The following is a 16,500-nucleotide window of genomic DNA, read 5'->3' on the forward strand; positions in this document are numbered from 1 at the left end:
CCATTAGAACACTCTGAGTAACTGGTTTCCAGAGATTGCTGCAGTAACCTGTACATAACTTTGTGCTATGTAGTAAGTAGTTGTATGGTTTTCTTTTTAGAATTCTGAAACTGGAAAGGTTTAAGAAAACATGCAAAATGCTGAGGATACACGTAAGTGAAATATTTAATGTCCATCATTCATAAAAGTTACATTGTTTACATAGGGTTCATTAGTATATAATAAAAATGTCATCTTAATGAAAGATTTTCTGGCAAGTCTTTTATATGTTAATTTGTTTAACATATGCTTTGGCTATACAGCTAAATAGGAATATATTTTAAAAAATCTTTCTGCAAATAGTTGCTTAACAGTTACAAAACCTCATTACTAAGAATTGGTTATTGTTACACTTGCTTGTTGGCTTGTAAAAATCATCTGTGTTTTGGACAGGGAATCTTAGGACCAACTTTATGTAGCAAACATGCTCATTGCATAGTGACCTTGTAAACAGCTCAGGGACCCACAAATTATATCCTTGTACTCTAAAGTCACTGTGTAAAGTACACACTATACTGCTCATGTTTTCTTATATTGATGAAGAATTTGGGGATTGTTTTATTGTTGATGCTGATGGTAATTTCTTTTTAAAAGTCAGTTTTATACAAGAAGTTAAAAAATTAACACCAAAGGAAATAATTTTACACTGTGCAATAGTATTGCTACCTCATTCTTTTTGATTTTAGATATATATATATATAGCATATTGGAACTGCACTGTACTTCTTTCAAAAGAAAAGTTTAAATTAGTTGGGACAATTAGCTATGTGTTTACATAAAGTTAACTATGTTTGCGTCAAATAAAATGTTTATTAATGAAAGGTATTATACAAGAAACATCAAAGAGAAATTCATCATACAGAAATGTACACTATATGTGACAGATGGAAAAGTGCATGCAGAGTTGTCTCATTTGAAAAAAATTAATTCTGAAACAATAGTACTAAAATTACTGGGTTTTGATTCCTATGATCTCGGATGAGTGAAAAGTTCTCCTTGAATTTACAAAAATCCATTTAACAGATGTGACTAGTACACATTAGCAAGCAAGTGGAATGAATGCACTCAGATTTCATTTTACAAGTACTTGTGCTTGACAAATGTGATTTTTTTTTAAAAAAAGAAAAGGTTTCTTCGAATATGGGCTGGGTAGATTGCTGCCAGGTTGCTCTGGTTTTATACATAGGTTCTCTAAATTTGTTTTTGATACCACACAATTTGTTGAAGCCTTCAGTTCTGTTAATTAGACACCATAAAATAACGTATGTTTTGTTAACATTCAGGAAATGACATCGAGTCTTTTGTTTTTATTTTTTGGCTCAATAGATTTTTAAATGTATGATTATCATAACCTAATATTGTCTTTGTCTTCACTGCAGTGGATTTCCGATCAAACTTTTCCCCTTCTTTTAATACTTTAGGGAATTTTCAAACGTCGGGATGTTTGGCTGTAATGCCCCATGATTTGTTCTCCCTGAAAGAAATCATAGTGACAATTTATTAAACTACAGAGCAACCTGGCTTTTCGGGGTCTGCAATTCTATTTTGTGCTCAATATACCTAGCATTAAATCTTGATTCATTTCATCATACTATTTAGGTTATATTTGTCATGCAATTACTTTAGCTCCTAGTTTTCTGGCTCTTTTAGAGGGCTAAGACAGGGTTTCAGTATCAAATCAGTGGGGCATTACTTTGCATGTTCAAAAAAGGAGGTTAAAAGGCTAAAATCTAAATTGCACCAGCAGTAGCATATACATTGAATATGAAGAAATTGAAAACCTAAGAAGGAACTGTACTTTAAAATATTTAAAAGGCCGTGTTTCTGTGTTTAATACCAATTGTTCATAGGTGCCATAAAAGCAAAGAGACACACGGGTACATGTTGACCTTAAATTTTAAAAAAGAAACAAAACAAAAAACCCCAACCAAAAAAAAACCCCCAAAACAACTGATGGGAAATAAAACTCCTTAGATTCAAAATGGTTTATTCACACAAATTTAATAGGATATATCACAATTGTTTGGTCCATAAATATTTAGGGGAAATAGTTTCTATACAATGCATTTATCAATAAACAAAGAAACATGGACAATTTTGCTAGACCACTTACTGTACTATAAACACGAAGCTCAATATATAAGATTATTGGATTTATCAACTATATCTGAAAGAGTGCACAACTGCTTTCTATGACATGTTTGTCCCCTCTAACAGGATACACCATAAAAAGAGTTTCAGAAATAAGAGGTAAAACAGTACAAAACTAGTGAGGTGTCAAAAGGGCTTAAAACAGTTAATTTAACAAACAACACATATATCCTGATTTTTCACAAACTTACTCCCAAGGTATATCATAAGGCACATAGTAGAACTGAGTTTTAATTAGTCTACTTAATAAAGTAGATCTCTAGTACCATATATTGTTCTGTCAAAGAACAAAATTTATAAGTATCAATATTTTTACCTGTAAAAGTGTATTAATAAAGATCTCAGCCTTACCAAGGTCTTTTGGTCTGGTTAGTGGTAAATGCCCATAAGGTAATAGAAATAGGAAAAGTCAAGATTCAATATCCGTAGAAGATGATAACCATACTTGCTAAATATATAATGGCAAACACACCTTTCTTCTATTACAGTGTTAACATCTCTTCCGTCATCTTTTTTAAAAATAAGCTACTTTTCTGTGCTAATTTTCTAAAAACCCTGAGCAAAAATTACAATAATGCACTTTAATGTGGGCAGTGAACTGTCAATATGTAACCACACATTTATACAGCCAAAAAGGACACCTTTAAAATATATTAAATAGCCACTTTGACCACCAAAAAGAGATTTGATGGTGTCTAAAAAGTGGGGTATATGTGCAAAGTTATTCTTAACAATCCACTAAAAGCAAGACATAGATCTTGACTGGTTTTAGTTTGTTTTTGTTTCTGAGACTCTCCACAATCTAATTGGTGTTCAACTACAATAAAAGGATACAAATGAACATTCACCACTGCCCAGACCATTCAGACTTTTAGCTTAAATAAAACTAAAAAAAGAAAGATCACTATTGTAAACTAAGAAATGTATTCAGATCAGCATCCACAAGGCTTCTGAGTTTATCGGCTTTGAAGTTGTTCACTGCCAATTCCTGGTTTTGTGTGATTTTTGCTAACATTTTTTTCTTTTATACAAAGTTTAAAAAGTTAAAATATGTGTTAGAGATATTAATGAACTAAAGATTTAAGTTCCTGTGTTAAACAAAGTGTCTCATACAATCTCAGGAAACATCTAAAGAAAATTCAAAATAGTAATGAATAAATTGTACTGAAATTTTTTTTCCTTAAACATCTTAATAAATTATATTTTGCTTATTTCCGTTTCCCTGGAAAAAAAAAGTAGGATTTGTCAAAAGTTCATTTGAATAGTACACATGCATGCACCTTCTTAAAAATTATTTTTGTGCTCCCTAAAGTAGCTGGGCAACCTCTTGTTTGCTTTGGAGGTAAGGCATCGAAGCCATGTAGCCAACTGCAATTTTTTTTTTCTTTTTTAATTACAAAAATTCAGAGCTGCTTGACAGATAAAAATTAAAGCCCCTCCCTAGGCAACATTTCAGATCAGTAGGACTCTCCACTTGCATTGTTACTCTGCTATTGTTACTTTAATGACATTCTTATAGGAGTGAGCTCTCTCTGGAGGGCTTTTTCCAGATCTTGCCTCCTTAATGTGGGGCACAAATTTGGAGGCCAATGGCCTGGTCCCGCCATCCTCACCCACACGTGCTCTCATCACTGGGTCTCTCTCCAAGTCCTCCATCAGGCATGGCTTTCAGTGGTGGCCAAGGACGTCCCAGCTGGGCGCAGAACTGGCAGAGGAGCATTTAGCTATCCCAGTGAGACTCCCCAGTGCTCAGGGAGAAGCAGGCTTGCGACTACTGCATTAGGAAAGAGCACTGGTACTTCCAGTCTGACTGTTTCCATGATTACTCTAATTCATTTTGTATTTCTTTTTCAACATTTAAAAATAAATAGTACAAAACTTTTGGATGCATTATGAAAATAAAATTGAATTTGGGGTTCTTAAATGCTGTGAGTGAACATACAATCCTGAAGCAGCATTCTTTTGATTAAAATGGTTTTTATCTGGTTATCAAGGAAGAATAGAATCTTCTTTTTTTGGGGGGGAGAACAATCAATTTTTTTCAAGGTTCTGGAAATAAGTAACATACAATTTTAAGAGGCACTTATTGGAATGATTCTTCACCTTCTCTTCAGTCATTTGATAAATTTAAAGAATTTGAGTACAATTTACCAACAATAAATGTTCGTATATTATAGCAACATATTATTTCAAACTCATTTGCCAAGTGGCTGCAGATGCTACACATCAAGCTGTTTATTTTCCCAAATATTTTGTGGGTTTGTTTGTTTGTTTTTAAAAAGGCTTGAAAATAATAATAATTATAATAATAATAATAATAATAATAATAATAATGAAGAGTAAGAATTTAAAAAAAAAAAAGGAATGTTAGAAAAGGTTCGTTAAGGTAGTTTGTGAGGGGCTCCCGGATTCGTGGCTGTCCAAGTTAGAGGTCACTGATGTCACTACAGTGATAGTGGGATTGGTCAGGTCTGTTAAAGTGGTCGCAGTGCCGGGTGGAGTGAGTGCGCCGCTGTCTGCTGAGGGCGGTGCCGGGAGCGAGGTGCCGTCAGCTTTATCGACACCCCCATTCTCCTGCCGCAAAAGGTTCCTTCTGAATTTGGCTCTTGCGTTTTGAAACCAAACCTGCAAACCAATCCCAATGGATTTCTTTACCGATGCTTGTTTTGCTTTGCTTGTTTTTGTTTTTGTTCTCGCTTTTTAAATTCATTTTTGATGTTTGATTTTGTGTGGCACATCACCTAAGTCATTCTATAGCTTTTCTTGCTACTGGTGGTACTGACTCTCTGTGTACAGGCCCAGTGCTACAGGTGCTTACAGCCCTCAGAGAGCAGCCTCGAGAAAAATCTGTTTGCTCACTTACCCAAAGAGAGCAACTCTCTCGATGGTCACATAGTGTTTCTTGAGTTGGGTAGCTTTGAGGTCAAGACACAAAGATTGAAGCAAAGAGTGAGTGAGCAGATTTTTGCCAAGGCTGAAAGCTTGCGGTGATTATTTGAAAAGGCTGAAGAGGAAGGAGGGGTAATTACACCGTTCCTGTCTTACAGATTGTTGATATGGGTCATCTAGTCTTTCTGTTCTGTAAGGTTCACTGGCAGCGTTTGAGGTGACATGTAACACGGACAGGAATTGCCGCTAATAGATTCTCCTTCTACCTCACTCACTGCCCTTCTTTGGCACTCTGCATGTAATACATACCTCGTTTTAACTTCACTGAGCTATCACTGACCATATAGGGATTTTTAACATAATTTGCTAGGCTGTCCTTCACAGGGACTTTTGACTATGCAGGCCCTTAAGGAAAACAGTTGTCTAACAAGCATTGGGAGGGGGAGCCAGCTGGTCCTGGAGGATCATATTGGTCAAAGCTTACTTCAAACACATCAGGGATCTGCTTACTGAGGGGGCACATTAACTCCTTCAGGGGAGCCCAAAGACTTCACCCATAAAATCAGTAGATTTGCCACCTCTATCCTTAGTGCAGTCACCACAGAGAGACCACCGACCCCAGGAGATCTACTGGGTGGGTGGGCTCTGAAGACATTCTCTTCATGGTGAGGATGCAGCTAATCATAAACCACAGTTTGGTGTTTGGCTGCCTCAGGGCAATAAGGCACACACATTTGGCACTTCTGCCACGTAACACCATACCCCCCCTGCACACCCACTAGGGACGCACCCAGCAAAAGTATTTCTACATACATTGCTATAGTTACATAAAAGGGAAAGGCTATTGACTAGCAGGGGAAAATTCTGTCAAGCCTGTCATGTGGCTTCTTACCTGCAGAACTCTCTTGGTCAGGCCTGTTTTCTGGGCAAGCTGCTTGAGGTCCTTGGCATCTGGGTTGTGGTTGATAGCAAAGTAGGACTTCATGGTACGAAGCTGGTGGTGTTTGAAGGAGGTACGCATGCGCTTTGTTTTCTGGGATGGGGGATAAGGCTGCTGGTCTCTGTCCAGGTGATCTGCCTCATTCTCATTACAACCTGTCGAATAAACAAAGTGGAACAAGGAGTTAGTGCCATGCATCATGTAGGATAAATGAATCAAGGCAAAAATCTTGAGTAACAGGAGGGAAGGAGGGAAGGGAAGGAAGGCAGGAAGGAAAGGAAAACAGGAAGGCAGGAAGGCAGGAAGGAAAGGAAAGCAGGAAGGCAGGAAGGCAGGAAGGCAGGAAGGCAGGAAGGAAGGAAGGAAGGAAGGAAGGACTACGATAGTACAAGGATAAGTACAGATGTTATAACTGATGAGACAAAAGAGATCCAGAATATTGTCATTTCCTATCCTTATCCTATGTCATCCAGGCCTGTACCTACTGAGGGCAGACTTTGAAAGTTCTCTCTCCTTTGGCATTTATTTCAAACAAGTCTTTTCCCTGTGGTGATGGTTTTGCTTTGGGCGCTCAAGGAGTCATTTGAAATCTCATTCAGATTTTGAAATCTTACTCATTGACACATTGTTAGCTTGAGAGAAGAGTTAAGGTCAAACCAGCATTTTGAATGTTCCTCAGCTTTTCCCCCAAATCAAAAGCACCTATAAAAAGAGATGTACAGCAGGGAAGTTTGTTATGATAGTTCATCAAGAAAGCTGAGGTTTTGCTGATAAAATGAATGCTTTTGGACTCTGCCTGGGAGTTTATATGAACTGCTTGAAGTCCTTCATCTGTAGAACATATCCAGGAAGCAGTTGCATCAAGATTTGATCCAGGTGCCCAATCCCAATCAGCAGTAGGTCTTGGTTAGTACTGGTTTAGGACATTTCTACTAGTAAGCAGCTAGGAACTCAAAACTTGAAGAGTTTCTCTTCTTTCCCTGATTCAGTATTTTCGAAGTGTCTATGAAAGATAAGTTTGTTTCAGATTACACAGTTTTGGGTGTGAATTGTACACAAGGGTTGCAGTTCTTTGGGGATGGTGGCATCATTACTTCATATTGGAGAGAGAAATTACAGCATTAGCAAAAAGAAAAGTAAAAAATGCATCCGTGCTTTTCTTTTCAGCTTAAACGAAAGGGTTAGTGATTTCTAGGACTCATTTTATAAAGATAGTTTGGTCACACAGGAGAAAATTAATGGTGTCATCATAGCAGGGAATATTAATTAAAGAAGAGCTAATTAAAAATGTTTCAGAATGTCTGTAAATTAGACGGTTTCATTAGTTGCTCATTTTGATTTTTGAACTGCTTTCCAATAGTTACTGGATTATTTACAAGGCCTAGCTGATCCCCATTCCTAATTGAGAGAAAGAGAGAGAAGAGAAAGAGGGAAGGCACACAATACAGGGAGACTGATGTCAGCAGTGCTGAAAACAGAGGCAAAGCAACTTGAAACCACAAGAAAATAAAAAGCTTCTTGAAGGTGTTTTCTCTTTTGAATTATAAGACAAGTCAACATGAACAGATGCTGGTAAGACAACACTTTGACAGAAAATCAGGTGAATATTTAATTATAGCTAGCTTTGCTCCTAGTCTTGGTAAGAAGTATATCTGTACTTTCAAACAAAGTAAGCTGACACTTCTGAAAAGACCAGGAGTTGAAAGTTGCCTTAAAAACAATTTCAGACCAGATTTGGATTGTATTTACTACTTGTTTTCACAAGCAATCACACGGCCTTCAGTCAAACTGCGTGGGCTGTAACTTATGAGCTGACATAAATCAGAGTACCAGAATTTAGACCTCAGGTTTTACTTCAGAGTTGCAAACTGCTTGTTTGTGTTGTTTTTCTTGGGCCACTCAGGCTTATAGCAGCAACACAAACTTCCTCAGGCTCCTCTGTCCTGCTTACTGCCTTTGTTTCTGTATTCTACTCTTTTTTTCTTCTTTTTCTTTTTGTTGGTGGTCTACTTTATTTTGGTTTTTATTTTCAAGATGAAATGAGAAGAGGGCTCCAAGTATCTTCAGACAATCCTGGTTTATACAATGATTATAGCTCGCTCTGTTTTATACAGTGTTGTGTGATTTGGCCACATCCTAGAGCAGAGTCTTAAACTATCTCCTGGAGAACTAAGAGAAAGCACAAAGTCAGGCAAGACACTGCTCATTTCTTTGCAGCAGGATTGGAGGGTTGTTTAATTTTTGCTTTCAAAAGAGCTAGAACATTTTGATTCTTATTGCCAAGAATTCTTCAAGTGAACTCTTCATAGTTTTTCACACACACACACATACATAATGAAATAAAGTAAATAGCTCTTTGAGGAACAGATGTGTAAAATATTTTCTTAAGGAAATCTTCTTCACCATCTTATTTCCATATCCTCTAAGCTCTAAGTCAACACAGTTTCCCTTAAAATATATATTAGTTATATGATATAAGATGTAATATAGAGGAAGCCTTGAATGTTTTAAGTACTTTTGAATAGTTTCTTCCATTTTTCACATTAATTCCAGACAGCTTGCAAGTACGAGTGATTTCTACCTCATAACATTTTGAGTTATTTATTGTTGTGTTTCCACTTTACAACCGAGGGGCTGTGAAAAAGAAATTAAACTCGCAAACAAAATAGAGAATAGAAAAGCTGTTGTAGATTTTGCAGCAGAGTCTGATTTTCCATTCTGGACCAGGGCTCAGCTCCCCTGTAACATAATGTGCACACAAATCTAAGCCAGGGCCTGCTGGATGGCTGTGAATACGCACATGCTCATGCTCAGCTGGGTGAAACTGTTGGCTCCATCGGAGTTTCGTTTTTAAAGCTCGGGGTCGTGTCGTTTTCCATAATGGCTTGGCACATGGTATGGACCCCGCGGCTGGGACTGTTTGGGAAGGAACTCGGCTTCCTGGGGAGGTCACGGCCGCGGTGCCCCCAGCCCCGGAGTGCCGCGGGTGAGGAGCTGCGGGCGCGGCTGCGGGGCGCGGTGGTGTCCGGCTCGGTGCGCTCTGGCGCAGGGGCGGTGTGCGGGACAGGGCTGTGCCCGTGCCCACGCCTGTCCCCGTCCCCGCGGGGGACAGGGCGGCGCACCGCGACACGGCCCGGACACCGCCCGCCCGCCGCGGCCGGGGGCTGCGGGGCCCGCTGCTGCCTCGGAAGGCGGCAGCCGTGCGTCCCACATTTAATTTCTGCGGACTGCTCGCCCTTTGTAAATGATTACGTGCAAGAGCAGTTACTGAGTCACAGGGCAGAGAACGAAAAATGTGTCTAGGGAAGTGGCTGCCAATTAGTTCGAGGCTTTTTTTTTTCTCTCAAGAAGCGGTTTCATCTACTGCAACTCATTTCGTAGCTGTTCCAGATTCTCTTTCCTCCCCCTGGATTTGGGGCGCAGTGGGTCAATGGACCGGATGCACGGTTTGGCTGCAAACTTTCTCGAGACCATGTCTCAACCCTGGACATAGCTAGATAATGCTTATAAAAAACAATAAAATCACGGCCCTAACAGAAGAGATTTCTCAGTCACCTGAGTCCAAAGCATCAGAGCGTTTGCTGATTTGTTTTGGTTTGTTCTTTTTTCTCTCCGCTGCCCGGAGGATTCTGTGAGTTCTCAATGCAATGAGCTGTGTTTTCATAATGGGCGGTGCTTTTAAATCTGATTTAGAGTGAGTGGTACATCTTATATGGCCCGTTGTTGTAAAGAAGGGGCGCTTTAAGACCAGCACACAAAGATTATGTCAGCATTCCCAAATAATGTCTCTCTTGAGTCCTGATCTGAAGTTTAAGGGGAGCTTTATCATATCCATAACTCTTCATTTTACCATAACTTCTGAATCTAATTTTAACGCTAAATTGTCCCTAGGATTATTTCTCTTTAGGAATCTGGGAAATCGGGTGATGCTGTGTGGACCAGGGATAGAGACCAGAGCGGAGAGCGGGCACACGGGAAATCCACCACTGGAAGCTGGGGCTGAATGAATCCTGGCTGCGCTACAGGTTCCCTTTTCTTTAGCAGCTTTCAGGATTGATTGGAAGCCGCTCCGTAGCCAGGGATTCCAATGTCATCTTCAATTAACAAGGAACAATTAGCGCAGTGATTACCCTGGCTCCAAGGTCTACGCATCAGAGGAGATGAAATCGCCTTGCATAGCTCCCTAGTTCCCAGCTAAAGCCCGTTTCACGAGCGGCCCCAGAGGAGGTGCCGGGGGAGGGGTGGGGAGGGCAGGGGGGCGGTGGAAGATTCCTTATGGATCTCAGTGGCAGCGGGTTGAACTTGGTGGAGGAGAGAGAGCTCTGGGCCGAGAGCGGTGCACTGTTACCGACCCGCGATTGTCGGAAGGGGAGGCCCTGACCCCTCTCCCGGCTCCCCCGTGGGGCCAGCGGTCCGCAGCCCTGGGCCCGGAGCCCCCGGCTCCCTGCCCCAGCCGGGACGGCTCCACGCTTCACGGGGAAGCACACCTTGCCTCACTCCTGCTTCCCACGGCTTTCTTTCCTCCGTTACCGTCCATGGGAAGCTTAAGTTTCTCTAAAACGATTGTGGAGTCGGGAGTTTGCCAATTCGTATTTACCCTTCCTGCTTTCGTCCTTCATCTAATGAAACTCTGCCTCAACTGCTTGGTCATACCTGAAACTCCTTTACCTCTGGCCACTAGCACTGTTTATATACGGTTTGGATACTCAAGTGACTGGAGTTATAGAGGATATTTAATACAGGGGAACACTTGTTCTTTCCTACTGTTGAGAGAACAGAAATCATTCTCCTTAATTACATTTGTTAGGGTTTAGTTACAAGAAACAACATTTATTCGTTGACCTCTTGTACAGTTTGATCATTTATGTGTCAGTAAAACAGAATTATTCAGCCTGAAGAATTAATCACTATAAATTCAATATATAAATTGAGTTATATGCATACTACATTGGTATTGGAGGAACCATATACTATAACATTCATTCTATTTTTTCTGATTCATTTAGTTACTCCTAATTTGAGGTTTAAGTGGTGATTTTTTTTTTACCTAATCAAATATAAATAATGATAACTGCATCTCTGAGATTCTAGCAGAGAAAGCTATGTGGTTTTGGGGTTGGGTTAGGTTTTTTGGTTTTGTGGGGGTTTTTTCTTTTTTTTTCTTTTTTTTTCTTTTTTTTTTCCTTTACCCTGGGAAGTGGCTAAGTTTGGGTGTTTGACATTAATAGGCAAAGACAGCCTTTGAGGAGGGCTGCTGTTAGCTTTCCTGCAAATGCTCCAACCCTCAGAGGGCTGTTTGTTTGATTTTCCAATGGTTAAGCAAGATTTGGCCTGGCTGAGTTATTCACGCACTGCCTGGCTGAGGGGAAGCCCGAGAACGCTCTGTTCGGGGGAGCGGGAGGCAGACTCGGCGTGTGTTTCCCACCTGAGTTGTAGCTGACGATGTCCACTCCCAAGGCAGGGCTCTTTCGTTTCCTGGGCCTCCCCTTCTGGACCGTGCCAGTGCCGTTGAAGTAAGGCAGGGCCAGCCCTCCGCTCTTGGCAGCCAGCTCGGTGTAGCTCAGCTGAGGGGGGTATTCTCCTTGCAAAAGGGACTCGAAGTGGGCCCTGCAGTAAACCAGGTTGTCCTTCATGCCAAAGTGATCGCCCGTGGTCAGAGTCTTGTTGCAGGTGGTGCAGGTGAAGCAGCTCAGGTGATAAACCGATTCCCTGGCTCTCATGACCATTTCAGAGGCTGAGATCCCAAGGTGGCAGCGGGCACATCTCTGCACGGAGAACCTTCTGAAAGAAACAGAAAAGTGGGCATCAACTAGAACGGCGAAGGCAGAGCTTGCCCCTGTGCCTCCCGCCTTCCCTCCCGGCCACGTGAGGGAGCCTGTCCCCGACAGGGTCGCGCCCCCCCCCGGCCCCAGGACGGCCCGTGACACCGGCCGTGGCCCCTGGCCCGCCTGGTGTCGGGACAGCCTCAGGGATCCGGCCCTGAGGTCCCAGGGGGAGCCGCTCGCCCTCTCCGCCGAGCTGACCCATTCTCCCGGGACTTTGGCGAAGGCCCTGCCGCTGCCCGTGAGCACGGGGCCAGGCGGGCCGGAGCGGGGGGAATCGGCCCCCGCTCTCCTGGCGCTCCTGTCAAGCCGCGGAGAGCCGCGGGGCGCTGGCCAGCGGGACAGCTGTAACACACGGACGAGCGCGGCCCGCTCCCCAGGCCCGGCCGCGGGGCTGGGCGGGGCGGCGGGCTCCGGCCCTCGGGAAAACCGGCCAGCTGCGGCCAGAGGGGAATTTCGTTCGGGTCTTTACGGAGGGAAACCGCCGAGCCGCGGGAGAGCCTTCGCCTGTTTGTGCACGGCCACATGCTCAGTCAGCGCGTCCCCTGACGGCCCGTTCAGTTTGGAAACGTGCAAGACTTTTCTGAGGGGACTAAGGATTTAGGAATCGCTGACTGCGAAAAGCTACCTTTGAAAGCCCGTGTGGAGAAAAGAGCGTTTCGGTTCACAGTGCCTTTTGTGGGGATGTGTTTTGAACCCATGAGGACTGATTGCTGTACCTGTAGTAATCCTCCTTGCAGTAAATACTGCCGTCCTTGGCAAAGCAGGTGAGTTCTGACTCCAAAGCCAGTTTACATTCACAGCACTTAAGACACCTGAGGTGCCATTGTTTGTCAACAGCCAGCAGGTAATATCTGTCTGAGATCTTCCCTCCACAACCAGCACACAAAGCAGGCTTCTCGGGGCTCATGGGGGGCATGTTCTGCAAAACAACCACACCACAAGGGATGAGACAGGGAGAGAAAGACAGGCAGGCAGGCCGGGCTGGGGACGGGTCCTGCGCAGGGCCCGGGGCTCGTACAAAGGCACGGCTCTCTGGGACCAAACTCCTGGCTCCCGGGGGGAAGTTTAAGGGGGAACCGGGACCATCCCCGCTAGTAAAGTGTTTACCGTGATTCACAGTAAACCTCTCCTTACGATCTCGTGTCATTTCAGTACGTGAAAGCGAAGGATTAGGCCGCAGTAGGAAAAGCAGAGCCCATTCTTTTCTGAGGTTCTGAACTTAAAGTCTGAGGCTTCCCCGTTTTTTTTTTAGCGTTGTAATCTTAAAGCCCTTCGCAGGAACAGCGTTTTAAAGTAGAAAAATACTGCTTTGCTGTTTCTATGGCAGAGGGTTCAGGCTTGCATTCATTCTATGGCAAATTTTCATCCGTATTTAAACAAGCCGCAACCGCGTCTCTAAAGAAAGATAGGCCTTTTAAAACAGGAGTAAGAGAAAGGAGACAGGTGGATGGTGTAAAGAGCAGCGAGTATGAACGCTCACCAGCCCGGCCAGGGACGTGGGCAGAACGGTGGCACGGGCTGGTTTCAGCTCAAACCAGTATCTTTTTCTCAGTAAACTTCTGCGAGTTCCCATTGATCTGCTCCCCACGAGGAGTGCCGCTCGGGACAAAGGGAGATGGAGGGACGGCGGAGACAAAAGCTCGGCCGTGAAACTTGGGGCAACATTTGCTGATAAAGTTACAGAGGAAAAAAACTCCCAAACATCTTGTTCTTAAGTCTCAACTGTTTTAAAGTGGCAACTCTGCATTCATTTTTCAATCTGAAGTTGTGCTTCTCGCTCCCTTTCCTTTTTAGCAATGAAAAGGTGAGTTAAATTTACATTACAAATCCTCATGTAACAAAGCATGAGTTTAAGAGAGGGGGTAAAGGACTCTATGTCCCAAAATCTTAAAGCAGTTTTCCAGGCCGTTACTTTGTGTGCTGAGCCTTGTGCGCGATCGGCGGAAGCCCTACAAGTTGGAGAAAGGGAGATCTCGCTTTGCACAAAGCGCAGCGTGACACTCGATTTCACCGCCATCCCTTAGTACATATCCGAAAACTTTGGTCCTTTTGACTTAAGTAAAGAGGAGATGTTACTTTCTAAGCAAAGTAGTCGGCCGGCAAAACACTCAGAGCGGTGCCTCTGTATCAATCACACATTTCAGACCAAAGACAGTTACGAAAAGTAAGTAGTCGCGGTTTGAGGTTTAATTTAGGAGGTGCCAGAAGCGCAGAATAAAAATAAAGCACACCTCGGGAGCTCCAGCTGCAGCCCTGCTCGCAGGGGCAGAGCGGCCGCAGGCAGCCGCGGGGGCAAAAGGCTGCTCCGCCGCAAGGGCTGAAACACCGTCCCTGCTACGGTTTAGAAGAGATTCCCCGCTAATCCAGAGAGCACACGCAGCGACATGGATTAGAAAAATGTATAACCGAGCCTGGCCAGCACAGCACCCAGCGTTACGGGTGGGTTTACAGGGAGCGTCGGAAGGGATTCCACAAGCAAAGGGTGACAGGGAAGGGACAGAGGGAAGCAGCGTCTTTCTCTTCCCCAAAGTCAGGGTCTGTCCCGATGCGGGTCCATGCTTGCAGGGATTCCCTTGCAAAGAGCGCCAGCTCCATTCTTACCGTATCTCGGCCGTTCATCTGTCCCCCTTTGGCCAGGCGGGACTCGGTCTTGGATCGCCTCTCCATCTCCTCCATGATTCCTTGGATGTGGCCTCCGGAGATCCCGTGGAAAAGCATGGCTGGGGGACGGAAAGGACAAGTATTTTCTTCTGCTCTGCACCCCACTATTTCCATATACAGACCCCAGAGTCTTTAGATCATCCAAAATGTTTACACCGAGGCGCACAGCGCAGGGAGGGAGGTTGCAAATAGGAGCTTCTCTTTGCGCAAGCACTGAGGGCTTCCTGAAGATGTGCAGAAAACAAACAAGGGGGAGAAAATGTAATAATAATTAGTTTAAAAAATAAAATAATAAAAGCTAGCTAAAGGATCTGTTACTGTTCTGGAGAGCTGGGGGCTTCTGACTGGAGAGACTGGGACCTGGGGCAGTAGAATCAGTCGGGAAAGGATATAGTTTTGAATACAAAGAAAGCAAAAAGAAGTGCTATTTTCAGCAGTCCCTGGTTGCTTTAAAGTTCCCAGTGCCTGTAGGTTGGATTTGGGACTGCTGCTTTCCGGAGCTCTGTCCAATTTGTTAAGAGACTAAAGCCAGCCCATTTTTGATAATTTAGTAGGAGGAGTTCTCTCCCTTGAGCTGCCACTGATTTTTATTCAGACAACAAAGACCTGTCATACTCCTCTCAACCCCTAGTGATGGGCAAGCAGTGACAAACATTACGGTCGGGGCTGTGGGTGGGGTGGGATTTATTACCTCCCCCAAACACGGAGTCCCGGGAGTTGGCGGCGACGGCGCCTGGCGAGGGGCAGGGTGGCCCGCTCTCCCCCCCGGGCCCCGCTCCCCCCGGGCCGCGCCGCGGGAACCTCCGTTCGGCGGCAGCTCGGGCTGGCCCCGCCGTGCCTGGCTCCGCCGCGAGAGCGGGAGAAGAAAGAGGAGCGCCGGTGCCGGGAGCTGAGCCGGGCCGGAGCGGCCGGAGCGCTCCCTGGGCCCGCAGGGGGGTGCTGAGGCTGGGGGGAGCCGCGGAGGCAGGGGCGACCCGCCAGTTCGAGGGCTTCCCGGGGCGCTGCCCGCTCTGCTGCCCCGCGGTGCCCCCGCCCGTACCCGCAGCAGGATGCGGCCCCTCCGCGGGGCCGGTCGCGGCCGGCCGGGGACGCCCCGGCGGGACCCTCTCCCCTCGCCCGCTCCCTGGCCTCGGACTGCGAGCGATCATTGTGTGCAGGGGACCGGGCGATGCATTCCTTCCAGGCTAATCTCTCTGTCTGCTCTCCCTCCCCTCCGTTCCCCGTTTTCCTACTTACTTTTCACACCACTCTTCCTTGCCTTTCCCTGAAACAGCTGCTGGCTGTTTCCTGACACCTCGATCCCTACCGAAGGATCTTCCTGGCGGCAGTCCTGCGCTCCCCGCTCCCTGGGGAACACTCCGCACCATCCCCTAGCGCGACTAGTGAAAGAAGTACCCCAGCCCCCACTTCCTTTCCAAAGCATCCCAGAGACATCCTCAGGGGCTCCTCGAGTCACCTCTTCCATGTAACCCAAGATTCAGGCAGCAAGTTTCCTCCCCTCTCTTTCCCCCTAAGTAGCTAAAATTAATGTTATTTGCAGATTGAATGTTGTTACATTCCTCCGAGTGCCAGAATACAGCTCATAAAACACAATTTCACACAAAGATGAAGTCAATCAAGTGAAATAAGCCGGGATTTTTTTTCTCTGTTGGCACACTAGACCCTGGACAGCAGGGCTGCTATTTACTGTAAGTAATGTAATTAGCCCTTTTGGATGGGAATCAATGTGTTGTATATATGTGTGTGTTTTAATAAGAGAGTAATAGCTATAAAACCAACGAGTCTCAAAAAGGGCTGAGGGAATCCTCCCTTTAAAAGGGCAGATCCCACCAGAAGCCGTAGTCTTCTGCAGAGCACTCCTGGACTGGAAGAAAAAAAAAATCTGTGTGTGGGGAAGGAGGAGGAAAAGATAGGCTTTCCTTGGAGAAAACAAGTCAATTAGCACAATAAGACATCAGGAAAAATAAACAAGGTGATTCAATCCGGGATACGGGA

The 16,500-nt window shown here is 44.6% G+C and overlaps 1 protein-coding gene across 1 annotated transcript; it reads right to left on the reverse strand.

Moving 5' to 3' along the window:
* Nucleotides 1-4,557: 4,557 nt before the first annotated feature.
* LHX9 (LIM homeobox 9) lies at nucleotides 4,558-15,970 on the reverse strand. Its single transcript, XM_059853499.1, is given in 8 exon segments — nucleotides 4,558-4,815; nucleotides 5,972-6,174; nucleotides 11,445-11,800; nucleotides 12,561-12,763; nucleotides 14,446-14,564; nucleotides 14,660-14,693; nucleotides 14,695-14,729; nucleotides 15,742-15,970. Coding segments are annotated over 8 exon segments (1,437 nt in total).
* Between the last annotated feature and the right edge of the window lie 530 nt (nucleotides 15,971-16,500).

Source organism: Haemorhous mexicanus, chromosome 9, assembly GCF_027477595.1.
Source record: "Haemorhous mexicanus isolate bHaeMex1 chromosome 9, bHaeMex1.pri, whole genome shotgun sequence".
Classification (NCBI taxonomy): Eukaryota; Metazoa; Chordata; class Aves; order Passeriformes; family Fringillidae; genus Haemorhous; species Haemorhous mexicanus.